The following is a 25,375-nucleotide window of genomic DNA, read 5'->3' on the forward strand; positions in this document are numbered from 1 at the left end:
CCTCACAGCCCCCGCTCCGGTGGCCTCGTCCCGGAGACTCCGCCTTCCCAGACCCCGCAGCCACCGCGGAGCTCTATGGGAGTTGGAGTCCCCGAGACGGCCTTTCTGCGCAGCTGTGGCGCAACTTGGTACTACGACTCCCACAATGATCCGCGCCAGCCCCCTCTCCGTCGGCTTCCCGTCGCCCCAGACTACATTTCCCGACAGCCTTCGCGGCTCTCCCGCCCTCCCTCCCGAGACACGAGCCGAACTGGGCGTCAGGTCGGGGAGCCGGTCGGGTTCCCGCTCGCCGCCGCCGCCGCCGCCCCCCGCAGCGACTCTCCCGCCGTGCCGGCCGCGGGAACTGCATCGCCAACTCTGCTCCGCCTTGGAGCTGCCGGCCCGGGAGCACAGAGTCCGGGACGCGAAAGGCAGAGCCCCCCATCACCTCCAGCCGAGGCGACCCCTCCCGGGTCCGCCCGGTCTTACGCGGCCGCCGGAGCCCCCAGCCCCGAGCGGCCTCACGGCTCGGGGCCCGCATCCCGGCCCCTGCACTCCTGCAGCCGCCGCCCCCCACCCTGAACATGGACTCCGACTCCTGCGCCGCCGCCTTCCACCCTGAGGTGAGTGAGAGCTGCGCTCGGATCGCCCCCGATTACCCCCACTCCGGTCCTGCGCTACCCGGAGCTGGACCCCCGCCACTCGATCGCCAGCCTCCCTTCCCCCAGCTTTCTGTCGTCGCCCCCACCCCGGCGCCCAACCCCGCCCCCCACTGGGGCCCGCGCCCGGTCCTTCCGCCGGCCCTTGCCTCGGTGTCCCTTCCGCGGGCGTGAGCGCCCACTCCCCTCAGGCCTCAGTGTCCTCGGGACCTGTCTGCGCCCCCGGCCCCTCCCTGCCTCGTTTACCCCTTCCCCGCCCCCGGGGACTCGGTCGGAGCGCCGCCGCCCGGCGCTCCCGCTTCTCGGATGAACCCCCCTCCCCCCACCCGGAGGGGCTCACGGCCCCCCTCGGACTGCGACTCCGTGCGCCCCCGCCTGCTCCCCTAATCCCTCGGGCCCACTGGCCCGCGCCCCGCCCCCTGACTCCCGCGCGGCCTCCGCCCCCTCCGGCTTCGGCGAGCGTTATCCTTCGGGGCTCCCACCCCTGCAGGGGCTGGAGTCGATCCCCCTACCCCCAGCGAGGACGCCTACCCCTCCGGGGCCCCCGCCCCCGCCCGCGGGCCGTGCTCGCCCCGCCTTCCCCCTCCTTCCGGGGTCGGCTCTCGGTTTCCCGGTCGGCGCCCTCGCCGCAGCCCCCTCTCCCCTCCTGAGGCCCGCCAGGTCCGGGGTGCGGGTCCGGCCGCGGGAGGCGGTGCCAAGCGCGCCCTCCCGCCGCGCTGACGCCTCGGGGGTTCGCGGGCCCTGCCCGCCCCCGACCCCGCCGGTCTTCTCGCGCCCCCTCCCGCGCAGGATGGGCCCCGCACCTTCCGGGGCCGAGTATCGGCGGGGGGCGGCTTCCGCGGGAGGGCGGCGAGGGGGCCGCACCGCCATCTGCTTTTCCTAAAGGCGGCGGCGCGGCGGGCTGGGTGGGGGCGGTGCGAGTCCCCCGCGCCCCGCGCCCGAGGGCGCCGCGGCTTTCCACTCGGCGTCCGGGCTCCTGACCCACTTCTGCACGTTTGCCGCCGAAATAAAAGTTCTTCCCGAGAGTTTGAGGGCCGAGGGCTGCGGTCCTCTCAGCGCGGCCGGAGGGAGGGCGGTCAGTCGTTCCCCGGGGTGGAGGCGGGATCTCTTCAGCGCCCGGGGCGCTGAGTCCCGCGCTGAGCCTGGTACTCCTCTAACTTGGCGTGCCCTTCGGGGTCCAGCCGGCGGGGGCTGGGGGAGAAGGTGGTTTGTGGGAACTGAGAAAATAAGTGGCGCCCTTGGAAGGAAACCTGCAGGCAGCACGCCGGTGCCGCGCGGCTTTCTCGGCCCTGTCCTGGGGAGGGCTGGGCCGCGCTGGGCTCCGCTCCGCTTAGGAGTCCACCCCTTTCTTCCCCGGCTTTCACCCTAACGGGGCACTGGGCCCCTAGGCTCTGGAGATGTTAGCTGAGCACCTAAGGATGGGGGTACGGTGGGTGATAAAATGCTTAAAGAAAACCTCAATAACTATTAGTGGAATAAACTGAAATAAAGTACAGTTGCTTTGCTCAGTAGCAAAGAAAGGCTTTCTCTTTGAGCTGCTCTGCTCCTCAGGAGAAAATCCATTCTTGTTGAGGGCGTTTCTAGATTGAATGGGGACGGACACACAAGCCAGGAGCTCTAGTGTTTCATCTTCAATGTGCAAATAAGACTACTTTAGCAGGAATGTTTCCGCGTTATTCTCCGAGTCAGGGGACATTTGGGTGACTGGCCGGCCCCCTGGATGTTGGAGTAGCGCCTCTGCAGGAGGAGACCTCGGTAGGAGGAGGGGGTCCTCACTAGCCTTGGCTTAGGAGGAATCAGGCGAGATTCAGCTCTAGGGTCCCAGGCCTGAGTAAGCCCTGAAGGATAAGAAGCAATTGACTTTTGAAATCACTTAAAATGCTTTAGTTACAGCTGTAGCATCAGTTTATTTTCAAAATAGAAAACCTGTAGCAAAAAAGTAATTACTGGAGCTCCTGATAGGCCTGCAGAAACAATAGATAATGTCAGAAAATGCCATTGAACCGCTAAGAAAGAGGCTTTTGGACAAGCTTTTATCTCCCGACCAGTTACCCAGTATTCTTGGCATAACATCATGACACCACCTCTTTCAGGCTTCTAAAAACTGTTACTTCTCGACCCGAACTTAACTTTACCTTGTTTCTAGCGCGTTTGTAAATCTGGCAGTGTGTTTTTGAGTGGTTGTCAGTAAAAGCTCCAGCTTGCTTAGTTTTGTTTCTGTGATTCTACCAATGAGTGACTCCTGTCAAACACACCCCTTTTTCTTGCCCTTTTCTGGCTAACAGGAGTACTCCCCCAGTTACAAGAGGCGGAGGACCGTGGAGGATTTCAACAAATTCTGCACTTTTGTGTTGGCCTATGCTGGCTACATCCCTTATCCGAAGGAGGTAATCTTCGGCGCTTTTGAAACCTTTCTTGCTGGCACTGAAACCAGAGTGTCTGACAAGGCGGTGGGTCTAGAAGGGCTTGGTGGGAGGACTCAGACAGTGGCTGGGCAAAGGTCTTTCTTGGAAACTTAGACCAGCCTGGGAAGTGGTTCCTAAAACTCGGATAGGAAATGCAGGCTTGTCTAGGAACGTTTTAATAAACTTTCAAAGTTTACTTGAAAATAACAGTTTGTTATCTGCTTGTTCTTAATGGCCACTGCTTGGGTGCCTGCTATGGCCAGGCGCTGTTCTTGGCCCTTATGATGCTGTGAGATAGGTGCTATTATTCACCCCCATTTTAAAGCTAAGGACACGGGCACGGACCCCTTGTCCTGGGTCACAGACTAATGAGTGATGGAGTGTGGAGTTCCACCAGATGGTTGGCCAGGTCCACACTGCCCTGTCTGGCCAGCAGCCTCCACTGCAGCACATACCACATTACAGAATCTGCAGAGACTATGGCCTAAGTCCCACGTAGTTTAAGGGATTTTTTTTTTCTTGTTGAGAAATGGGCAGAGCTGTGGACCAGTATTGCCATGGTTCTCAGATTTCAGGGGCCTCGTCCATACTGAGTGAGGCTGACAAAGGACTCTGGTGCTTATAGGAGGCCAGATCCCAGCATCAGCTTGTCCTCTGCACCGCTGTCCAGGTGGATCACGCTTGCTTTGAATGTCGCCGCTCTTCGCAAATAAAATGCTTGAGTGGTCAGAAGGAACCATAGAGTTTAGCTCCCTGCTTTGGGGCAGTGATTACCTACTTTGATTCTGTAATATTTTGGGATATCGCAGGTTTTTAAAAAAGAGTGTCAGAAAATTCTCAAAACTCATTTAAATTCACTTAATTAAAAAATACATCCTGTGGGAGTACAAATGGAGGGAGATTTTACAGTCAGGGCAGGAGAAGCAGGTTTGAGAGGCATCTTCGCTCCTTTCACCGCGTTTGTACACATCGATTAAGTTCCTGGCTGTGGGACAGCTGAGGGTTCAGCAAGGCCAGGAGGTTCCCTCTCCTGGGTTCATATTCTATCTGGGAGGTCGCACTAAAGTACAAACAGCTCAGTTCCTAAAGGAGAATGCTGACGAGAGCTGGGAAGCTTAGGTTAGTTACGAGCCTGCACGTCTGCAGGCCTGACCTGGCCCAGGGGGGCGGGGAAGCTCTGCTCGGGTCAGCTCTCGTCGCTGGGGACTGGTTGAAATCATCGGAACCTGCCACCTTTGCCTCTGTCCTTTCAGGAACTCCCTTTGAGGAGCAGCCCCAGCCCTGCTAACAGCACCGCTGGTACCATTGATAGCGACGGCTGGGACACTGGCTTCACGGACATCTCGTCCGCGGTGCCCTTGCCAGCCTCTGACCGCTGCTTTGGCCACCTGCAGCCCACCCTCCTGCAGCGAGCCAAGCCCAGTAATTTCCTGCTGGACAGAAAGAAGACCGACAAGCTGAAGAAGAAGAAGAAGAGGAAGCGAAGGGACAGTGATGTGGCCGTGAAGGAGGGCTACGTGGGCAGCTTGCTGAAGCTGGAAGCCGCTGACCCATATGTGGGGACCCCCACAAGTCCCACCCTGCAGGATAGCCCCCAGGCCTCTGGCGACCCCTGCTCGGGCTGGGACTCCGACACTCCTTCCAGTGGCTCTTGTGCCACTGTGTCACCTGATCAGGTCAAAGAAATAAAAACTGAAGGCAAACGGACTATCGTCCGGCAGGGAAAGCAAGTGGTGTTCCGGGACGAGGACAGCACGGGCAATGACGAGGACATAATGGTGGATTCAGGTGAGTGGTCTCTGAAGGACAGCCGTGCCGTTGTCCGGTGGTCTGCAGAGAGTGATTGTAAGCAGGAGTCTCAGAGCAGTCCCTTCCATGGAGTGTGACAGCAGCGGGTACCTCAGCACGTCAAGGGAGAATGGTGCAAGAAGGGGGGTGGATACCCAGATGTTTAGGAAGTGAGTGGTGGCAGCTAGAGACGTCCGATTCCCAGACAGACCTCAAAAGGTAAAAGCAGTGCAGCTCCTAAGCGCACATCTCATGGTAATTCCTGGGAACACACACTTCATTGCCTTTGGTCATGCATTTCCTGCATTTTCGGGGTAGGAGGCAGGAGCACCCTAAGTGGAATTTGAAATCGGCTTCGTTTGTTGAGGATCAGGTTTCACGGCAGCTCAGCTGCTTTGTCTCATTGGAGAGAGGGCTACCGATGGAGAGGGATCATGAGACGTTTTTCCCCCTCCTCTTACGTGTTTCTGCCCTTCCAGATGATGACTCCTGGGACCTTGTCACCTGCTTCTGCATGAAGCCATTCGCTGGCCGCCCCATGATAGAGTGTAACGAGTGCCATACCTGGATTCACCTGTCCTGTGCGAAAATCCGGAAGTCCAATGTTCCGGAAGTGTTTGTCTGCCAAAAGTGCCGGGACTCCAAGTTTGACATCCGCCGTTCCAACCGTTCCAGAATGGGCTCCCGGAAGCTATTTCTGGACTGACTGCTGGCAAGCAAGGAATCGGAAGGGACAGTAGGCTTGTTGGCCTCTCTCTTAGTTGAGCACAGAACTCTCAGCTCTGGTGCGGGCAGACCCCTGCCATTCAGGTGCCTAAGCAAAAGGACAGGCTCTCCAAGGTATAAACTGTCCATGGCCAGTGACTGAATAAAATCCTCGTTGGCCAAAGCTGCTGCTAGAGCTGTGTTCTCTGCAGTGGAGGTGGACTAAACTCCCAAGTGTAGTGGGTTTGGTTCAGCTGAAAATGAGGGTACGTGGTAGTTGTGAATTCTTGCTGTCTTGTTAAACTCCGCCGATTGGCACAAGTGCTAGCTGTTATTCCTACTTCCGCTGTGTTGGGGAGAGGTGTTCACTTTCCCCGGCCTGTTCACAAACAGCCATGCGTGCAAGCATTTTCTCGAGTGTAAGTCTTACCATAAGTGTCTGTACAGCAACCATCAAAGCTGCCCCTCCCTTAGTGGTCTCCTGTCCCCTGCCTTGCTGCTGCCTCTGTCCCCAGGGGTTGCCTGCTGGAGTCCTCTGGCCTCTGAAAGGAGCCTGGGGGCGGTGGGCCAGCTAGTGATCTCTAGCTTTCCTTCTGTTCGTTAAAAGGGACAGTATGTGGCCCCTTTTCTGTGGAAAGGGTTGGTTGGGGGGTTGAGGTGGCCGTGTTCATAACTCAAGTTTTCCTGTTTTGCACGATGTAAAAAAACCTGTCTTTGCACGTTAATAGCCAAAAGTATTGGCAGATTTCTGCCTGGGTGCCCTTTCTCTCCAGTTGGCATATGGGGGCCTGGGAATGCCCAGGCAAGCTGTTTTCAAGCGAGGGGGCACTTGCGTTCCCTCCTCGTCTCTTCTCCTCACCTTATTCCAGTAGGAGCATAAAGGTTAGGCAGTCCCAGGGGAATGGCATTGCGCTATGTAATGGGGTGAAGGAAACGTGGGAGGACGTTCTCTCCCACAGGTGATTCTTAGTGTCCCCTCATACAGGCTGGCCTGCTAGTTCTGCCGGCCAAGGTTAGGACTTGAAGTCTTTGTTGTTGTTGTTTTTTGAGTTGGTGAATGATAGGTAATACAGGCCTCCAGGTATGTACCATTGAACTGTGCAGAGCTCCTTAGATCTGGACTGTGAGCTGTCTCTGGGACCAACTCTGGAGAAGCCAGGAATTTGCACCTGAAGCCCTGCAGGGCAGAGTACTCTGGGACACTGGCTGTTCTGTGGCCCCAGGCAGGGCTGGAGGGCTTCAGCTTTGTCCGAAATTGGCATTGCTTTGTAGCAATTCAAGTACTCCTTCTCAAAAATGGTTTTTTTTTGGTAATTCGATGGGTGTGTTTTCATAAACATTATTTGTTGTAAAGCATGAAAAGGGAAGAATATGCAAGTTAGTCATATTTGTTTACATCAGGATGGACCCCCAGTTTCCCTGCGGGGGGCTTCTCCATGTGGCGTCCTTGTGCAGGGCCACCAGGTGGACTCCCTCCCCATTCTCACTGAAGCACCAAGAGTTTGAACCTTAATTGGCTCATCAGAGCCCGTATTTTGTCCTAGTATCATTCATGCTCGACCAGCCAACTGCCTTTTTTTTGTTTAGTTTTTAATTCTGTTGTTCTTACTAACACAAAAATAGAAGTAGTTTCTGAAACCCAGTTTATTGTGAAGATCCCCAAGAGAGAAGTTCTGCTGTAGAGAGAAATAGTAAGAAGCTGGCTTAGAAACACCTTTCTCCCCAGACAACTGTCTGGCTCTGACTTGGGCAAACGTGCAGGAAAAGTTGGAGAGGAATTTGCCAAAGATTTGCCCCAGGACGTGGCCTGTCCAGTGTCTTCACGAGAATAGCCAAAGTTCCAAGGTGTTTTTCTTCTTTATTTTTTTTTTAAAAAAAACCACAAAGTTTTAAAAGTGCATTTAAGAATCCGTGTGATTTTATGGTGGAACTTGAACTGTCCGTGCTGGCGGTGGCTGTATTATTGTTCTTAAGGAAGGTTCAATGCCTGGTGACTCCTGGAAGGCTTTTGATATTCATCTCAATTTCTGTTTCTTCATTTCCTTTTTGTTATTTTAACAGGTCTGTCCCTGTGGGTGGTGTCTAAGAAGTCCAGACACCTTGGTTTTTGTGTTGATTGAGCTAGGCAGCTGCAATCAGCTTTATGCAAATTAGGCATGGCCTACCTAGGCGCTCCCGGTTGGTGGCTAATGAGGTGAGGGGAGGGAAAGATGTCACCCCCTAAGAAGGCCCCTCCCATTGGCTTTGGCCAGGCCAGACACTTAACATCGTTTACATGGTTCTGTGTAATTATAAAGTTTATGTGTATAAAGCGAAGCTGTTTCTGTGAAACTGTATATTTTGTAAATAAAGATATTGCTACTTTGAGGTTGTCTAGCTTCAGGTGTTTGTGTTGTGTGCTGAAAGACAATTGTGTCTTCTACCTTCAATTCTACCAAACCATGACTGACTACAAGAAGACTTGAGAAGTAGGGGTGGCTGGGTGGCTCAGTTGGTTAGAGCACAGCGCTCATAGCGCCAATGTCGCTGGTTTGATTCCCACATGGGCCAGTGAGCTGCACCCTCCACAACCAGACTGGAAAAAACGACCTGACTTGGAGCTGATGGATCCTGGAAAAACACACTATTCTACCCCCCCCAAAAAAAAAAAAAAAAAAAATCCGTGAGAAGTTAAAAGTCTGAGTTTGGTATAGCAGGATGAAAAATGCCCATAGCCCTTACTATACTTTTCTAGGAATTCCTCCAGAAACAAACCACAATATGATCAGAAATGAATAGTTTTCATTTTCTTCATCAAATCGTATAAGAGCTTTAAACCCCAGTGAGCGGCTTACCTTTGTAAAACACCCTCCTCTGAGCTTCTGTAGGCAGGATTGGAATCTCCTGGGGGTGCACAGCCCCTTTACACCTGGGGGTTCGCAGTGCCTGAGCCTGTTCTGTCAATCAGCTGTGTCTGCCTAACCTGGGACCAACTGGTACCTCTAGGACATTCGGGCAGCCAAAATCTACGTTTGAGCACCTCCTATAACACTTCGACTAATGCTAGCCAAGTTGGGCGTTGAGGCTTTCTCTGGTTTCAAGTTGTCTAAGGCTGTTGGTGGGTGTAAGTTCGGGAGGCACCAAAACAAAGACGTGAGGACGAAGGGCTTCACCGAGCTGCGGTGAAACTCCGGGTCCCTAAAACGCGCGACGGGATTACCGCGCTAGGTGATGGCAAAGGAGCAGAGCAAAGCCCGCCTGCACCTCCCCGCGGTCCCGCCCCTCACGCAGCCCCGCCAGGCCGCTGGCCCTGACTCGCCCCGCAGGGCCCGCCGCGCCCTGCAGACCACGCCCACCGGCCCCGCCCCAGCGGCCAGCCCCGCCCCCTGGCCTTGCCGAGCCCGCAGGCCCTGCCGCGCCCCGCAGGCCCCCGCCGCCATCTTTGTTAGGGGCAGCCGGGCCTGGGGTCTGGAGATGCCGAAGTCGTGCGCGGCCCGGCAATGCTGCAACCGCTACAGCAACCGCAGGAAGCAGCTCACATTCCACCGGTGAGGGGCGGGGGTGCTGGGGGGCGCGGGGTTCCGGCTGCCGAGCCCGACTCACCCCGGGCTAATTGGCCGCTGTCCCCGCCGGAGCCCGAGGCCTGGCGGGCCGTGCGGGGACGCCAGGGTCGCTGCCCGGCCGCCGCGGAGGCCGCAAGAAGTGCGGCCGAGCCCCTCGCGGAGGCGCGCGGCCTGGGGACCTGCGCCGCCTCGGCCGGCCTGGGCACATGGGGAGACGATCGGAGAGGTTGAGTAACCTGTCTGTGGGCGCACAGCCTCCTGCCTGCCAGCCGGTCGGGGAAGGCCGCGGCGGGCCCTGATGCGAGCTCAGGTCTCCCCACGTAGTGCCACCGCAGCACCTGGCACCCTCTGCAGTTATTTGGGACGAGTCCCTTCCATGTTTCAGGGACTTTATCTCGTTCACAGGTGCAGCCCAGGACGTAGTAGGTGTTCACTGTTTCCTGAACGCATGACGGGTGGTGCCGCCTGTCGGCTTTGCGGTGCACTGGGCCCTCTGCGAGCCCTCCGCAGCCTCGCGTCTTGCAGGGAGGGTGGAGTGAAGGAATGCGAACGGCGGGGGCGTCGGGGGAGTGGCCCCGACGCTGACTTTGCGGGAGTCTGGGGAGGAGGGCGGAGAGTGGGGAGCCTGTCCCTGCGATGCCTGGAGGCCCAGGGTGCCGGGCGCGGCCTGTGCGGTGAACGGGTTCCTGCCCGGGAGAGCGTGTCTTCAGGTGCCGACTGAATGCTGCTCACTTTAAGGTTCCAGCCTCCGTCCATTTCTGTCCCCTTCAGAGCATCGCCCGAAAAGCTGCTGCACTCATTGTCTCCACTTCCTCGCTTCCTATTATCGTTTTCAAAGTAAATGTTTTCCTTTAAGTAGATATAACACGCATACAGCAAAGTGCTTATATAAATCACAAGTACACAGCCCAGCCAGCCGAGAGGACACCCTGTGTGACTCCGTGAATTATAGCACATCACTAGCCCCCAGCAAGCCCCCAACCTGCTCCCACGTCCCCAAGGGGTAACCCATATCCTGCCTTCTGTCAGAGTGATTGCTCTGGCCTGTTTTGAACTTTACTTCACATACTATGTACTTTTTTGTCTTTTGGCCACCATTTTGTTTGTATAGATGTAAGAAACTTCCAAACCTGTAGAGAATTTTATAAGTTTGAGTCAGAGGATATGACTGGAAGCAAGATCTCAACAGGCTGTGAAAAATGCTTCAGAGAATGACAGTTTTGCAGTTTCTTTTATGCATTTGAAAGTAAAGAGGTAACAGAAAGATAACGGAGGGGGGAGAAAGCAAGGTGGGGATGGGACTAGTCTCTTGAGGTGGTTACCTTATTTCAAAGGGATAACCTAGAGGCACAGAAACAATGGACAGGGCTGGCTTAAGACGAAGATAAACCTTTCACTAAAGAAGTTACATACCTGGGGCGTGACCTGCCCAGTTAGGAATTTATGAGCAGATGGCCCTGGAAGGTTACTTTCCATAGAGGCTCTTTTTTTGGTCCACATCTGTGTCATCCTTATTGCACGCAATAGCAGTTGATTCCTTTTCACTGCTGCATAGTATTCCATTGACTGCATCCACTGGAATTGATCTGTTCTAGAATTAAAGGGCATTTGGGTGCAGCCTTTGTGTTTTGACCATCTCAGGCACATGGCTTGATATTTCTGCCAGCATGAGTCTTCTTCTGGTGCATGTATCTGTATGTTTCAGTCAGATATATACCCGGGGTGTAGTGGCCCCTGGTTCTCTCTCATTCTAATCAGATTCTTGCCTCCACCCACCACCCCCACAAAAGAGCTGTCGAGTCCCCGGTGGCGCTTACAGTGCCAAATGCACTGGTCCATCGTCATCTGAATTGACCTGTGCAGCATTTGACACAACTGACCGCTGAGCCCTTGAGACACTCTCAGTTGGCTTCTAGGACACCTCAGCCTCTTCCTGTGTCACAGTGTCCCTTGTCTGTCTCCTGGCTGGCTCCTCCTCATTTCCAGCACTAGACGTTGGAGCACTTTGGGGCGACAGCCATGGCCCTGTGTCATCCCTGTACACACTTGCTCCCCAGGGCACTGATCTCACCCAGGTCTTTACCACCCTTTACGCAGGGACAGCCCCCTCCCCCCATTGATGTCTCCAGACATGTGTGTCCACCTGCCACTCCACTTCAGCATGTGGACATCTAAAAGGCACCTCAGGGAGCGGCCGGTTAGCTCAGTGTTTAGAGCGCGGTGCTCTGAACAACAAGGTTGCGGGTTCGATCCCCACATGGGCCACCGGGAGCTGCGCCCTCCACAACTAGATTGAAACAACTACTTGACTTGGAGCTGATGGGTCCTGGAAAAACACACTTAAAATAAATAAAAGTTCTTAAAAAGTAAAATAGGCACCTCAAATGTAACATCTAACATATCAAACCTAACTCCGAGGCCCCAAACCTGCCCCTCCTACAGCCGCCCCCATTTTAATATGTGACACTCCTTCCTTCTCTCTTTATTTCACGGCCCCTGGGCAAACGTTATTTACATGGCTTCTGAGCTGCCTGCGCATTACCTCCTCCTGCTGACCCCCTGGTCCAGGCCAGCACGTGCCCTCCTGCAGCAGCCAGGGTGGGCTCTCCTCTCTGTCTGCCCAGAGCCTCCGGGGACGCCCCCGTCTGCCTGAGGCCTGCTCCTTCAGTCCCCACCCCTCCTCTTGCTTGGTCTCAGCCAAAGCTGCCTGACTGCTCCTCAAACGCGCTTGTCACACGCCTTTGCTCTTCTGATACCCACATAGTGCTGAAGTGTCACCTCTCAGGTGGCCTTCCCTGACCACATGCCACTCTTCATTCCTACACAGTCTACATCTGTTTGGTTTACCATCCGTGTTCCCGCGCTGGGTCATGGCTCCATGAGGGCCGACTGCCTTACTCCCACACCCCAAGCGCCCGCTCCCGAAGGAAGGCATGAATGCAGGCTCACCTGGTACTGGAGCTTCGGAAACAGCTCTGGCCATGTTCACGGTGTCCTGTTTCCTACTGGATACCGTAAACAGCCACGACAGAAGCCTCCAGAAGTTGGATGTGGTTTAACAGGGTGAGGTTACTGGGTTTTCCAAGTTGTCCAGTACAGCACTGTCACGGTGAGGTGGAAATCCCAGGAGACTGAAGGGCTGAATCCAGCTTCGCGCCTTCCCTCACGTCTCCTCCGTTGCCCGTAGGTTCCCGTTCAGCCGGCCCGAGCTGCTGAAGGCGTGGGTGCTGAATATCGGCCGGGGCAACTTCCAGCCCAAACAGCACACGGTCATCTGCTCGGAGCACTTCCGCCCTGAGTGCTTCAGCGCCTTTGGGAACCGCAAGAACCTCAAGCACAATGCCGTGCCCACGGTGTTCGCCTTTCAGGACACCGAGCAGGTGAACATACCTCTGTCCTCCTCTTCACAGCCAGCAGGCGGAGGGGTGGCCTTTGCAGGGACAGCAGAGGCGGAGGCCGAGACCTACAGTGAGGCCAGCAGGTGTCAAGCCTCCGCGTTGGAGGCCAGCCGACCCCGCTGGCCATGACCTTCGTTTTAGGGAGTTTGCAACTTTAAGCCACTGTAAAAATGAATCATGCTTCACAACTGGATGTCATTGAAGCATCGACGGGTGAGAGCCCTGTCCTTGATGTGGTTCACGTTTGCTGGGTCTCCTGCGGGCTCCAGGCCACACAGTGAAGGCCTTCCCAGGGGATGTCAGCGGCTGTGTGGCTTTCAGACCTTGTCTTCTTCCTAGTAGCCAGCAGGGCTTGGGAGTGTGTGTTCAGGAAGCCAGAGGCTGTGCTGCTGCCATTCATCAGGTCACTACTGTGCTCCTACTGTGTGCCACACGTGTCACCTGAGAGCTCTGTCCAGGGCCCAGAAGGATGATGCAGGTGGAGCGCTGGAGGGAGGGTGGGGACAGCGTGGGCAGAGGCTGGCAGGTAGAAGGGACTTGGGCACACTTAGGAACAGCATCAGCTCAGGTGGGCTGGAGGGTCGCAGGGGCCAGCTGGTGGCAGGCTTGCACAGGCTGTGGCTTTCAGGTGAGGTCAGTGGGGCATGGCGTGGCTTTGGAAGGCTCCTCTGGCTGGAAGCCACTGTGGTGTCACAGGAGTGCAGCCATGCTGGCCTGAGCTGACAGTGGGCATGGTGAAGAGAGGACTGAGTGGGTGGACTTTGCAGACCAGCAGGCTGAGAGGGAGGTGGCCAGGGAGAGCAGAGCACGCTGAGCCCCTGGGGAATGGGCTTCCGATTCCCCGAGGAATTTGGTCCTGTGCATGTTGAGTTTGCCGTCCCAGTGGGACATGGAGTGGACGTGTCTTGGTGAGGGGATGTGCAGGTTTGGCTCAGGACAGAGTTCATGGCTAGCTGGACGAAGCCATGAGGGCGACACTATTAGAATTCATAAATCCTAAAGGTGTACCGAGTTCCAGAGTGCGGGCCCCACAGTGGGGCACCTGGTTGAACCTGGTAGTGGGGAAACAAACACAAGATTGTTGGACACCTGTGCCAGTTGGGTTTCATGGGGAATGAGAGAAAAGGGAGCCAGCCTGTAGAAACCATGAGTTACAGGGTGTCAGAACAGGTGCCACCTGTCAGCTACAGTGGCCAGATGCCTTTTCCCTCCATCTTCCCGACATCCATGTGCTGGTGGTCTTCCCTTCTCCACGGCCACGGTCACATTCCTGCAGGAGGGCCCTCCCTGACCAGTCTCCGCCGCCCCTCCTGGCCCTTCCCTTCGTGTCCTGCTTGCTGGGCTTTCTAGCACGTCCACCATCCGCCATACTCTTTCCTTTGTGTTGGTCTCCCCGCCAATGTAAGCTCTGCGAGGGCCGGGACTTGTTTCACTGCCTTATTCCCATTCGCAGGCATGAAGTAGGTGCTTCAAGCATTTTTTGTTTTTGTTTTTTTAATATGGAAGGCCTTTTATTTTTAGTTTATATATATATAAACTTTTATCTTACTGTGGTAAGCACACTTAACGAGATCTACCCTCAAACTTTTAAGTGTACAGTACGGTGTTACGACATGTAGGCACAACGTGCACAGGGCTCTCGAAGTTCGTCGTTGGGCTTAACTGAATTTTTTTTTAAGCTTTTTTTTTTTTTTAACTGGGGAAGGGGAGCAGGACTTTATTAGGGAACAGTGTGTATTTCCATGACTTCTTCCAAGTCAAGTTGTTGTCCTTTCAGTCTTAGTTGTGGAGGGTGCAGCTCAGCTCCAGGTCCAGTTGCCGTTGCTAGTTGCAGGGGCCGCAGCGCACCATCCCTTGTGGGAGTTGGATTGAACCGGCAACACTTGTGGTTGAGAGCCCACTGGCCCATGTGGGAATTGAACCAGCAGCCTTTGGAGTTAGGAGCATGGAGCTCTAACCGCCTGAGCCACCGGGCCGGCCCTTAACTGAATTTTTAAGCTCACAGGTTAGCGACTCCCCACTCCCACCTCCCTCCATGCATGTTTGTTAAGAGAGTACACTTTGATCACTTTGTCCTGGAGAGATTGCAGTTTAACAACTGGGAGGTTCATTTGTGATCTGCTCCTAGTGCCTGGGGTAGGGAGAAGTTGGTTCTGGCCGTGGCTCTGGCTTAGCTTGTGGACACCTGGAGACTGCAGGCTCTGAGTTGGATGTTTTCTACCATGTGGCTTCCACTCATTGAGCAAAATTTGAGTCACCTACTTTGCAGTTAGAAGAATGCCAGGCTCTGAGGTGACACGAATTAGACAAGTTCCTGGCTTCATACGGACCTCTTCACCATCCCTATGATGTTCCCAAAGACTTGGGAACACCTTTGGAGAAAGATGAGCGCCAGTGGGCAGGGAGTTGAGCGGGGCTGGGTTTCAGGGCCCAGTTTAACTGAACACACATGGGGCTGAGCATTGGGACAGAAGCACGAGGCCTGGCACCTGGTGTGGGGCTCTCGGGGGTACAGATCTCTTACTTGCACCCCAATTGAGTCGAACCTTGCGTCCACAGCAGCTCCATGTCTCTTGCAGCTGGTGAGGGAGGACACAGACCTAGCTGGCGAGGGTGGACATGCCGACTCTGAGAAGGAAAAGGTGAGTCTGGACTGACGGCCACTGGACTGAGCTGCGAGGTGGAGGCTGAGCACAAGTGGAGGCTGGCTGCTGGGGTTTGTGGTGCCTTCCTCGTAGCCTAGGGTTTTGGATTCTGTTTTCCAAGGAAAGGGAAAGCAGCAGCCTCTCATGCCTCCGTCCTGTGGTTATCACGACTGGTAGTTGGTGACAAGTCCAGCTCGTGCCTGATTTCTAAGGGTCCGGTCCTGGGCCCGGGGAGGAGGCTGGCTGTTCCTGCCAGTCCCCAGGATGCAGCCACCCCAGGGACAGAGTGACAGCATTGCTGGTGGGATGGACAGGTAACAGCTGTGGGAGGACCTGGTGTCTGCGGCTCAGCTGCCTGCTTCTGCCTTTTGTTCCCAGGTCATCTCGGAGGCGGGGGCCCAGGAGCAAGGCCCAGGGAGGAAGATGGACACTGCTCTCCAAGCACTGCAGCTGCCTGCCAGCGCCGGAGGGCCTGGAGGACAGGTAAGGCGCCCAGCCGGGCATCAAAGGGCATGTGGGGGGTTGCTCTCAGCACGAGGGCCTTTGCTTCAAAGAAAAGGAAGAAAACCAGTGCCCAAACCATGAGCACCAGGGGTGTGGCCGATTTCACACCTTCCCAATAAAACATCCACAATTTGGGCAGGTCTGAATGTCAGCAAAGCTGCGGGAAGCGACCCTCGGGCCCCTGCCACCCAGACCCCTTTCCCGCAGAACAGCTCTGCCGCTGGTCCCGGGCTTTGGCCTCTGGGCACTGCTTACCTTCCACTCACCTGTGTCCTCAGGTCCTGCCACAGAGACCGGAAGCAACTGAGGCCCCTAGTCAGCCTGCCAAACCCCTGCAACCATCCGATCACAGCTATGCCCTTTTGGACTTAGATGCCCTAAAAAAAAAGCTCTTCCTGACCCTGAAGGAAAATGAAAAGCTGCGGAAGCGCTTGAAGGCCCAGAGGCTGGTGATGCAGAGGATGTGTGGCCGTCTGCGAGCCCACAGGGCGGGGCCGCCGGGCCTCCGGGCCGGGCTGCGGCCCGAGCAGCAGAGCTGAGCCAGGCGGCCGGGCTCATCGGAGCCCTTGGGACGTGGACCTTTCAGTCCTGCAGCTGACACTGGGCAGTAGTGAGGCATGCCAGGCCAAGTGAGGAGCCCAAGGTGGCATCAGGCTGGGAGGGGGCGAGGCCGTGAGCATGACAAACTTGGTTCTCCAGGAGATGACAGCCCCAGCTCTCCTTTCAGCACAAGCTGGGCGAGTATCCTTGGAAGCACAGCATGAGGAGCTGTCCCAAGTCAGAGTGGCAGACACTCCCCCCACCATGGGGAGGAAGCCCATTTCCTTATGGGGCAGCTGGGTCCAGGGAAGGACCTGGTGGGTGGGTCACTCCCACCCCCGCACGAGAGGGTGAGGACTGACTAACGCGCCTGGACAGCCGGCTCTCCATAGACTGGCCTCCTTTGAGTGACAACATAATAAAGTATCTTCCTACACTGCCGGCTTCCCTGCTTTACTTAAAAATAAGCACTAATTCCAGGTTCTGTCCCGCATGCTTTGCTGCTGCTGAGAAGACTGACTTCCTGTTTCCTGCTGAAGAGCAGTCAGGGCTCGACCACCTTTGACTACAAAAAAAAAAAGGTGACTTTAGTTAAAAAGAAAAAATAAGAATTCTAGTCTGAGATTTCCTAACTCTGGACTCTCTTTCTCAGGCACGTGTCTCATGTAGAATACGGAACCACAGCTTCAAGTTAAGCCTTATGGTTTAAAATATGGTATAAGCAGAGAATAAGGGATGGGACGAGGCCCTAGGGGGCACTGCCCTGATTTTGCTCACTGCTAACAATGAACATAAAGATGCATTGAAACACTATCCCCAGCTTTCAGGAAAGGTTTATTGCGGTAAGAGTGCCTTCTGTACAGTCCATTTCAAGCAGAATGAAGAGGGAATTGGTAGCCACCGGCCGCGGAGCGACCACGGCTGTGTCTGAAGTCAGACCCACTAATCGCATTGATTATTGCACAATTCACATTCGGAGCAGCAGCTCAGAAAAACTTTAAAAATGGAGATAAATATTATAGGATCGGACAACCTGAAGTGTTTTTAAAAAAAAAAAAAATGGAGGAAGGAGGTTATTAGCGATTACACTGGTACCAATGTCAGGGAGTGAAGCCTGATTGTATCAATAGCTGCAGGGGCCTGTCAGAACCAGCACCACCCAGGGCCTCTGCTCATTGGGTGACTGTACTGCAGTTAAGAGACCAGCTTGTTTGGAAGTATCCTGGCTGCCAGAATATTCTGCATCCAGCAGCGGCCAGTGAAGGCAGAGGGTCCTGGGAGCAGGCACCCAGAAAGGAGTCCCCTGTGGGGAGGGAGCTGGACCTGACAGGTGTGGGGAGCAGCAGCGCCACCTGCCGGCCTTGGAGCTCCCAGCGCTCGTGATTTGATTGCGGCTGGCTGAGCTGCGTGGGGTGGGGCTGGTGAGAGGGACATCAGCCCTTTCCCACTAGGATGTGGGGGTTGCTCCTGGAAGGACGTGACCTGTGACAGGGATGGCCCTGGGACGGCGAGTTACACCACTGTCCCAAGCCAGGTGCCAGTGGAATGATTCGAGAAGTTCTGGGAGGGAAAAAAGACTAATTTCCAAAACCATTCGTTCTCAGATAAAAAGCAGATTTATAAACCCACACAATCCTCTCCAGATTCATACTTCAGCAGGAAAAGGTGGTTCTCGGGAAGCTGATGGGAAAGATCCTCTCTTGACTCCGTTCCTGGGAATGCCTTCCTTCCTTTCCATGTTCAGTGTGGATTCTAGAAAAGCAGTTCACAGTCCTGTGTGTGAGGGCAGGACGTTCCCTATTGACCTCAAGACAGACCGAAAAGTACTGTGGCTGCAGCCAGCTCGTGCTGAAGAGCCTGGGAGGGACCCAGGGGCAGCCGGGGCCCAGGGCCCTTCCCTCCGGGCACATGATCCTTGGGGAAATAGACACGGCCGTGCTGCAGTTCTGGTCCGGGTGGGGCTGCCTCCGTGCTACCCACAGCACCCGTGAGAGTGGGGTGTCTGTGTGTCCCTTCACATAATTGGTACAGTACCACCTTCTACAGGAATAATATAAAATAAACACATCTGATGTCTGGGTTTTTCCCTGCTTCCAAATTTGTAGACTCCCAGGAAAAGGCTTTTTGCAGCTTCTTTTAATCTGGTTTCTCTAGCAGTTTATCCATCTGTATCAATCCTGTGAGCTGTGAAAGAAGAGGCAAACAGTGTATCTGTCAGAGGGAACTGTTTCCACGCCCTCTCCTTCACTCCTCTCCTTCACTCGGTTCAGCAGACCAGGGGCTACAGACTGACAGCTGGTTCTGGAAGGGCAAGGAGCAGCTGGGCTGGCTTCACACCCAGTCGCCTGAGCTGCAGTTCCAAACAGAGCTCACTCTACTTCCCCCAGGGACAGGCTGGCAGCCCCCTTGGGCAGCATATCAGGACCCTGAGTCATGACGCCCAAGGCCACCTGGGAGCAGGCGGGTAACAGAGGGAAGGCGGTTGTCACCCGCACTCTGACGTCCCGGATTCCCGCTGGTGGCTAAGTGCCCTTCCTGGTCTGTGCACAGGGCAGGGGACTTCAAAGGGGCAGCTACTCACACTGCTTTGGTATCCTGAGCGCCTCACTGTCCAGCGCCATCACCTGATGGAGCACACCTCGGAACTGGTAAAGCACTTTCAGGTTCTTCTCTTCACCCACACATGGGTCATAGAACCCGGGCAGCCCAGCCTGCAACAGACACATTCTGATTCGAATCCTGTTGCCCCAGCAGGACCACTGACTGCTGCAACGTGCCAGTGCAGCGGGAAGGGCCTCGGCTTTCCTTCAGAAGCTGCCCTCGAAAGATGCAAACTTTGCAGCTTGAGGAAAAAGAAATGCAAATTTAAAAGAGTTGCCTATTTAGCCCCAGACTTCCCTCTGAATGTAGACCCCTCCTTGCCATTCTGAATACACCTGTCTTTACAGGAGCCCCACCACACAGGGATTCTAGAAGACTTCATCAGGCAGCCAGGTCTCTGCCCTGAGCAGCCAACCTACACTTGAATTTGCCTTTTATCAGCCCCAGCGTGAGCCTCAAATGCGCTACAGGTGACCTCACAGTCCTTCTGGAACAAGGTGAGGAGTAAGCAGCATGTAAGCTCCACGAAGGCACGGTGTGTTTTGTACCTGGCACATACAGTCGGTGCTGAGTGAATGAAGTAAACAGCTCCCACGTGGGTGTGACTTGGGTGCTGCGTAGCATCCGCACAGCGATTGCCAGCAGCACTAAAGGACTCCACGGAGACGATCTGGCTATTCCCAGGGCCGGCTGTCCCCAGTCCCCACAGGCCTTTCCTGTCTACTCCTGCGGGCACGTGGCACTGTACCTTGGAAGCCTCTGTCAGGATGAGCTTCGAGTCCTTCACCAGGCACTGCAGGGGCACGGTCACGTCAATCACCTTCACCTTCTCGCTCTTCTTGCTCTTGTCGTTGACAAACTTCCCGTACCAGGCGTTGACAATGATGAGCCCTGAGGACGGGCTCAGTTAGAGCAGGGGGGGCCCAGGCCAGCCACCCCCGCCCCATGCAGCTGGGCTCAGGGCTGGTGTGCTCAGCAGAGACCCACTCCCGCACACCCACCCAAACCAAGAGGCCACGCCCTCTCACCCATTCTGGATTCTTCTGCCTCGATTATCCTTCGGACAGATTCCTGCATCAACCGAACCTGCGAAAAACAAGGCAGCCGCAGTCAGGGCCCTCACTGGGCTCTGCGTCTGCTCGGAGCCACGGCCATGTGCCTGATGCATTTCAGCCCTTCCCCCGTCCACTAGCCATCGTTTATCCCGGGTACCGCTGTTATCTCACGTCATGTAAAAACAATTCAAAGGGAAGGAAACGGGGACAAAACCACCACTTTTTACAAAACCTTGTTATGCCTTTTGAGGGAAACTGACCTTGTCCTTAGGACAGGGACCGAAGCACCCAGTATTACATCCCATTGGCCACAGAAAGACTAGCATGACCAGCACCGTTGTTGGGGAAGAAAAGCCTGAGCCCGGGAGACCTGTGTGCAGTGTGAACTAGTCCCTGGGCCCCTGGTTAGGAACCATTGATTAGAAAAGGGGGACAGTGCGGTCTGTTCTGCACGACACCGTGGGGGCACTCAGATCCACGCAGAGCAAAAGGGCTTCCGGTGGGTCGCTCACGCAGCACTTACAGCAGCTTCCGCCTCTTGTTTCTTCTGCAGAATGTCGGTGGCTGTGCTTTCCCTTTGCTTTTCCAATTCCCTTATGTGAGAAAAACACAAGCCACACATCAGCGTGGGGTTACCCCTCCTTGGAACTGTGCCCAGCAAACAGTCTGTGATCTTACTGCATTCCTACTTCTAGAACGTTAACAAACATTTCCAAGACAATCTCCAGCAAATCTGTCACAGGCCTGTGCAGCTCTCCCGTTGTCTCTAGATGGCTCTCTCCCACCTCCTCACCAGAGCTTGTAGGAAACCCACTGCCAGTCCCTTTGGAAAGAAGCCTGCAGCTGGCAGGAATGTCAGGTAAGTGGGAGGTCAGAGGAGAAGGTGAGAATCACAGGAGATGCCATCAATCTTCCAGGATTATTAGATAACACCCTTGGGAGGGATGACGCACATTACTTTAGATACGTAAATCGTTCCTTTTAGCAAAACACAGGGACAGGTCAGCGTAATACACCTGTCCCGTCAGAGACTTGACACAGCACACCCTTTGTTTCAAGCCTCAAGCCTCTTGGGGAATTAGGACGGTACACTCTCCGAGTCCAAAGGCCAGAGGGGCCCGGAAGAGGAGCTTCAGTCCCTCTGCCAGATTCCCGAACTCAATGATTTATGAAATTCAATCACGATAAAGTAACAAATCTAAACCATCTCTCAGACTTGATGTTATGCCCTAATGGCTAATCTACAAAAAACTGTAAAATAAATTCATTTCTGTGATAGCTTAGTCATAGTTAATGCATGCCCCTTATGTAAGAACTCTTGAATTCAGTGCCAGGAAAAGAAATGGTTAGAATGAGAAAAGAGAAAACTTTTTAGGGCCAGCCTGGTGGCTCAGGCGGTTACAGCTCCACGCTCCTAACTACGAAGGCTGCCGGTTCAATTCCCACATGGGCCAGTGGGCTCTCAACCACAAGGTTGCCAGTTCAATTCTTCGAGTCCCACAAGGGATGGTGGGCAGCACCCCCTGCAACTAAGATTGAACACGGCACTTTGAGCTTAGCTGCCGTTGAGCTCCTGGATGGCTCAGTTGGTTGGAGCGCATCCTCTCAACCACAAGTTTGCCGGTTCGACTCCCGCAAGGGATGGTGGGCTGCGCCCCCTGCAACTAGCAACGGCAACTGGACCTGGAGCTGAGCTGCACCCTCCACAACTAAGATTGAAAGGACAACAACTTGACTTGGAAAAAAGTCCTGGAAGTACACACTGTTCCCCCATAAAGTCCTGTTCCCCTTCCCCAATAAAATCTAAAAAAAAGAACAAAAAGCTTTTTATTTCTTGCTGGCTTCAAGTCTCAACATTTTGGTAAACTCTATTCCTTTCTGAAAGTAGGAATAAATGACAAATGAAAGAATGATAGTAGCAGTACCACTAACGATGATAAAGAGCGGCCACTTACTGAGTACTTACTATAGACAAGATACCATGCTCAGCACTGTACATGTATTAATAAATTTGATTTTCCCAATAACCTTATGGGGTAGGTTCTATTATCGTCCTCTCCATTTGAAAGACAAGGACACTGAGGCACAGAGCTGTTTAGTGATGTCCAGCGACATGTTTTAAACTCACTTCTCCTTCTGAGCCCTGAGGTACGGTTTGATGACGAGACGGTGCATGGCGAAGTAGGCCACGAGCGGCCCCACGGTGGCATAGAACACAGCGCTGGGAAGGAGCTGGTCCGTCAGGTGGATGGGGAAGAAGTAAGTCTGACTGGCTCTGTTTAACCTGAGAACAAAAACAAAACAGAACATCCAAGATGAGCCAGGCTTCCAGGAAAGGGCAATGGGGGTCCCCGCCCCAGGAGGAGAGCCTCCGAGACACACTCCACCAGTTAGGAGTCCCAGAGGCGGCTTGTTGCTAGCCCGCTCCCCTTTGCTGGTCCCCATTCCAAAGTTTAGCTGGATTCGATGTATGTGACAGAAGAAAGGTCCCAGTACTTGCTGACCTCACGGGCAAAGCAACAGACTAATGCTTGACCAGAGCAATGTGGCCTTAGAAGACAGGAGGGGACACTCCTGAAGGTGTCCTGGAGACAGACGCACGCCCCAGTCCTCCATTTATCTGTTCAAAAGAAGTGTGTGAAGATTGCCAAAGTCAGCCAATTATGGAGGCTCTGCTTCCAGTAATGGCTGAGCAGCTCCCACTGGACCAATCATCCCATAGGTAACAAAGGTAAACTCTGGACCATGTGCAACAAACAGAGACTTGCAGGTACTGGGTAGCACACTGGGTAGCAACTACAGGCAGGCAGATACGAAAGGAGGGCCGACAATTAGGATGGAACTGCTGGTTTCCTGGGTTTTTTGTGGGTGGTTTTTGGTTTTTCGGTAAAGAGCTTTCAGCTTGAGGGCAAGTCTCAGTCTGCACCAGATGGCTATCACGGGAATCCTCAGTCTATTAGACTGAAGTCCCAGAGCTCAGAGTTTGGGGCAACCATAGTAGCTGGGAAGTGGGAGGTCCCCACAAGTCAGTGAACAAAAAGGAAAGAGCGGTGGGGAGGCCCTAAGATCTGTGTACAAATGTGGCACACATCTCTGGTGGTCTCTCGTCTAGCAGTGCCCAGCTAAGGAGAAAATAATCGTGATGTGTTTCGGCTGCTGCCATGCAGGTGAGCCTGAGCTTGCCGTCTCACTTCTAACTACCTTCTAAAAGGGAAATCAACACTTTTTGGAGAAACACAGTAGAATATAGAGTCTCTACAACGTATCATCCACAGCACCCAGGATATGATACCTAGATACGAGAAAAAGATAACAAACAGAGACCAACCCCAGACGACCCAGATGTTGGCACTCGCACGTAAGGATTTTAAAGCAGCAATTTTAACTATGGTCAAAGACATCTAATATTCATTGGGTGGGCTTAATAGCATGGAGATAAGAAGAGTCAGTGAACTTGTAGATGGATCAACAGAAATTATCCAGTATGTAGAACAGAGAGTAAAAGGGTTGAAGACAAATGGTCAGAGCCTCAGAAACTGGTGGGAAAACATCAAGAGATTTAACATGTAAGTAATTGGGGTCCCATAAAAGAGAGAATGAAGCAGGAATACGTATTTTAAGACTAATGGCTTAAAAATAACAAATTCGATGTAGGACATAAATTTACGGATGCACGAAGTTTAGCAAACCCCAAGTAGCATAAATACATCAAAACCACATCTAGGTACAATGCAGTTAAATTGCTGGGGGGAAAAAAGTTGAGTAGCTAGAAGAAAAAAAAAGAGAAAAAAAAAAAAAAGACATTACATGCAGGACAATAATGATTCAAATGACCAATGACTCATCAGAAATAATGGAGGCCAGAAGACAGAACATCATCTTTAGAATTGTGGCAGCAAAAAGACCGTTAACCCTGAATTCTATATCCAGTGACAATATCCTTCAATAATAAAGGCGACTCCAAAATTGATAAAGAACACTCAAAAGTCAAAAAAAGAAGAAACCAAACAATCAAATAAGAATACAGACAAAAGATTTAAACAGACTTCACTGAAAAAGATATATGTATGGATGGCAAACAAGACCATGAAGAGATGCTCAATCTTCTTAGATATTAGGGAAATTCAAATCAAAACCGTAATGGGATACACCTATACGTGTATTAAAATAGCCCACACACACACACACACACAAAAAAAATCCCAAACATACCAAAGGTTGGTGAGAATGTGGAGCAACTGGAACTCTCATATGCTGCTGGTGGGAAAATAAAATGAAACCATTTTGGAAAACAGATTGGTACTTTGTTACAAAGTTAAACACACACCTGCCATGTGACTCAGCATGTTTACCCAAGAGAAATCAAAACTTAACGTTCACACAAAACAGGTACGTGAATGTCTACATTAGCTTTATTTGTAAATGTCAACAACTGGGGACAATGGAAATCCCTACACACTGATAAACAGCTAGCCTGTGAACACATACACGGCACCATAGTAAGCAGCAACTAAAGGGAGCAGCACACTGCTGACGTGACGTGACGTATGCTACACTATGGATGCATCTGAATGCATTATGCCCATGAAAGAAGCAAAGGCTTCAACTGTACGATTCCATTTACATAACATTTCGAACAAGACAAAAATATAAGGAGCAAAAACAGATCAGTAGTTGCCAGGGCCTGGGAGAGCACACAATGGGCATGAGGGAACTTGGGGGGATGATGAAATTTGGGGGGATGATGGAAATGTTCTATAGCTTGATTGTGACAGTGGTTACATGACTTATGTGATTGTTAAAACTCACAGAACTGTACAAAAAGGATGAATTTTAATTTATGTAGAGTTTACCTCAATAAACCTGACTTTAAAACTCGTAGCAATGATAACAGCTTAGTTCTGGGGCAGGAATGCCTGTAACTGAACTATTTTAGGTTACTACAAAATGAAAAGAAAATGACACATATAGATAAAAGATAATACATCGATAAACTATAAAAGCAGAACAGAGGAAAAATAAACATTTTCTGGTTGAAGAACACTAAGCGGTCACGACCTGCAGACTTATACTATCTAAGAAAAGCTAAAAAAAGTTCTCAGGCCAAAGAATCTAAAACCAGAAGGAAACTCAGATTTTTAGGAAGAAATACGGAACACTAGAAATGGAGGGGGAAAAAAGTGGGTAAAAATAAGATTTTTACTCCCTTAATTTCTTTAACATGTATATGACTTTTTAAAACCAAAATTACAACACTATTGAGGGGATTATGATGTATGCAGATAGAGCTCACGACAACTACAGCATAAAGGACATGGGGTGGAGGAAAATGACTCTAGAAGTTTACATGGTTCTTCATTTTACATGAAATAATACTATATTAAATCTAAATAGATGATGGAAGGTTAACAATGTACACTGTAATCACTAGAGCTACTGTGTTTCCCCAAAAATAAGACCTAACTGGAAAATAAGCCCTAGCAGATTTTTCAGGATGACATCCCCTGAACATAAGCCCTAATGTGTCTTTTGGAGCAAACCTTAATATAAGACC

At 52.9% G+C, this 25,375-nt stretch overlaps 3 protein-coding genes across 6 annotated transcripts in view; 2 read left to right on the top strand and 1 right to left on the bottom strand.

Annotated features, from left to right (window-relative positions):
- Positions 1-228: 228 nt before the first annotated feature.
- On the top strand, positions 229-7,903 carry PHF13 (PHD finger protein 13). Its single transcript, XM_019746796.3, has 4 exons — positions 229-602; positions 2,924-3,025; positions 4,297-4,831; positions 5,311-7,903. Exons 1-4 carry the CDS (start codon positions 564-566, stop codon positions 5,535-5,537), a joined length of 903 nt encoding a protein of 300 aa, XP_019602355.1. The 5' UTR covers positions 229-563; the 3' UTR covers positions 5,538-7,903.
- Positions 7,904-8,731: 828 nt separating this feature from the next.
- THAP3 (THAP domain containing 3) lies at positions 8,732-16,601 on the top strand. Of its 3 annotated transcripts, XM_074334153.2 has the most exons (7): positions 8,905-9,063; positions 9,850-9,915; positions 11,906-12,141; positions 12,266-12,458; positions 15,056-15,118; positions 15,500-15,604; positions 15,904-16,601. In XM_074334153.2, exons 1-7 carry the CDS (start codon positions 9,016-9,018, stop codon positions 16,162-16,164), a joined length of 972 nt encoding a protein of 323 aa, XP_074190254.2. In that variant the 5' UTR covers positions 8,905-9,015; the 3' UTR covers positions 16,165-16,601. The 3 variants fall into 3 exon arrangements, with proteins under 3 accessions (XP_074190258.2, XP_074190254.2, XP_074190256.1); XM_074334155.2 differs by lacking the exon at positions 9,850-9,915 and having other exon boundaries at positions 8,907-9,063; XM_074334157.2 differs by lacking the exons at positions 9,850-9,915; positions 11,906-12,141 and having other exon boundaries at positions 8,732-9,063.
- Positions 16,602-16,980: 379 nt separating this feature from the next.
- DNAJC11 (DnaJ heat shock protein family (Hsp40) member C11) overlaps positions 16,981-25,375 on the bottom strand; it is a 61,939-nt gene continuing 53,544 nt past the window's right edge. For both annotated transcript variants that reach the window (XM_074334151.2, XM_074334152.2), the window contains 6 exons: positions 21,950-22,105; positions 20,345-20,414; positions 19,795-19,852; positions 19,515-19,657; positions 18,747-18,876; positions 16,981-18,349 (listed from right to left, as the gene is read on the bottom strand). In XM_074334151.2, the coding sequence (XP_074190252.1) occupies positions 18,324-18,349; positions 18,747-18,876; positions 19,515-19,657; positions 19,795-19,852; positions 20,345-20,414; positions 21,950-22,105 (583 nt within the window). In that variant the 3' untranslated portion in view covers positions 16,981-18,323. The remainder of the gene's footprint in view (positions 18,350-18,746; positions 18,877-19,514; positions 19,658-19,794; positions 19,853-20,344; positions 20,415-21,949; positions 22,106-25,375) is intronic.

The sequence above is a fragment of the Rhinolophus sinicus genome, chromosome 14 (assembly GCF_057876585.1).
Source record: "Rhinolophus sinicus isolate RSI-liver-muscle chromosome 14, RSI-T2T, whole genome shotgun sequence".
Taxonomy (NCBI): Eukaryota; Metazoa; Chordata; class Mammalia; order Chiroptera; family Rhinolophidae; genus Rhinolophus; species Rhinolophus sinicus.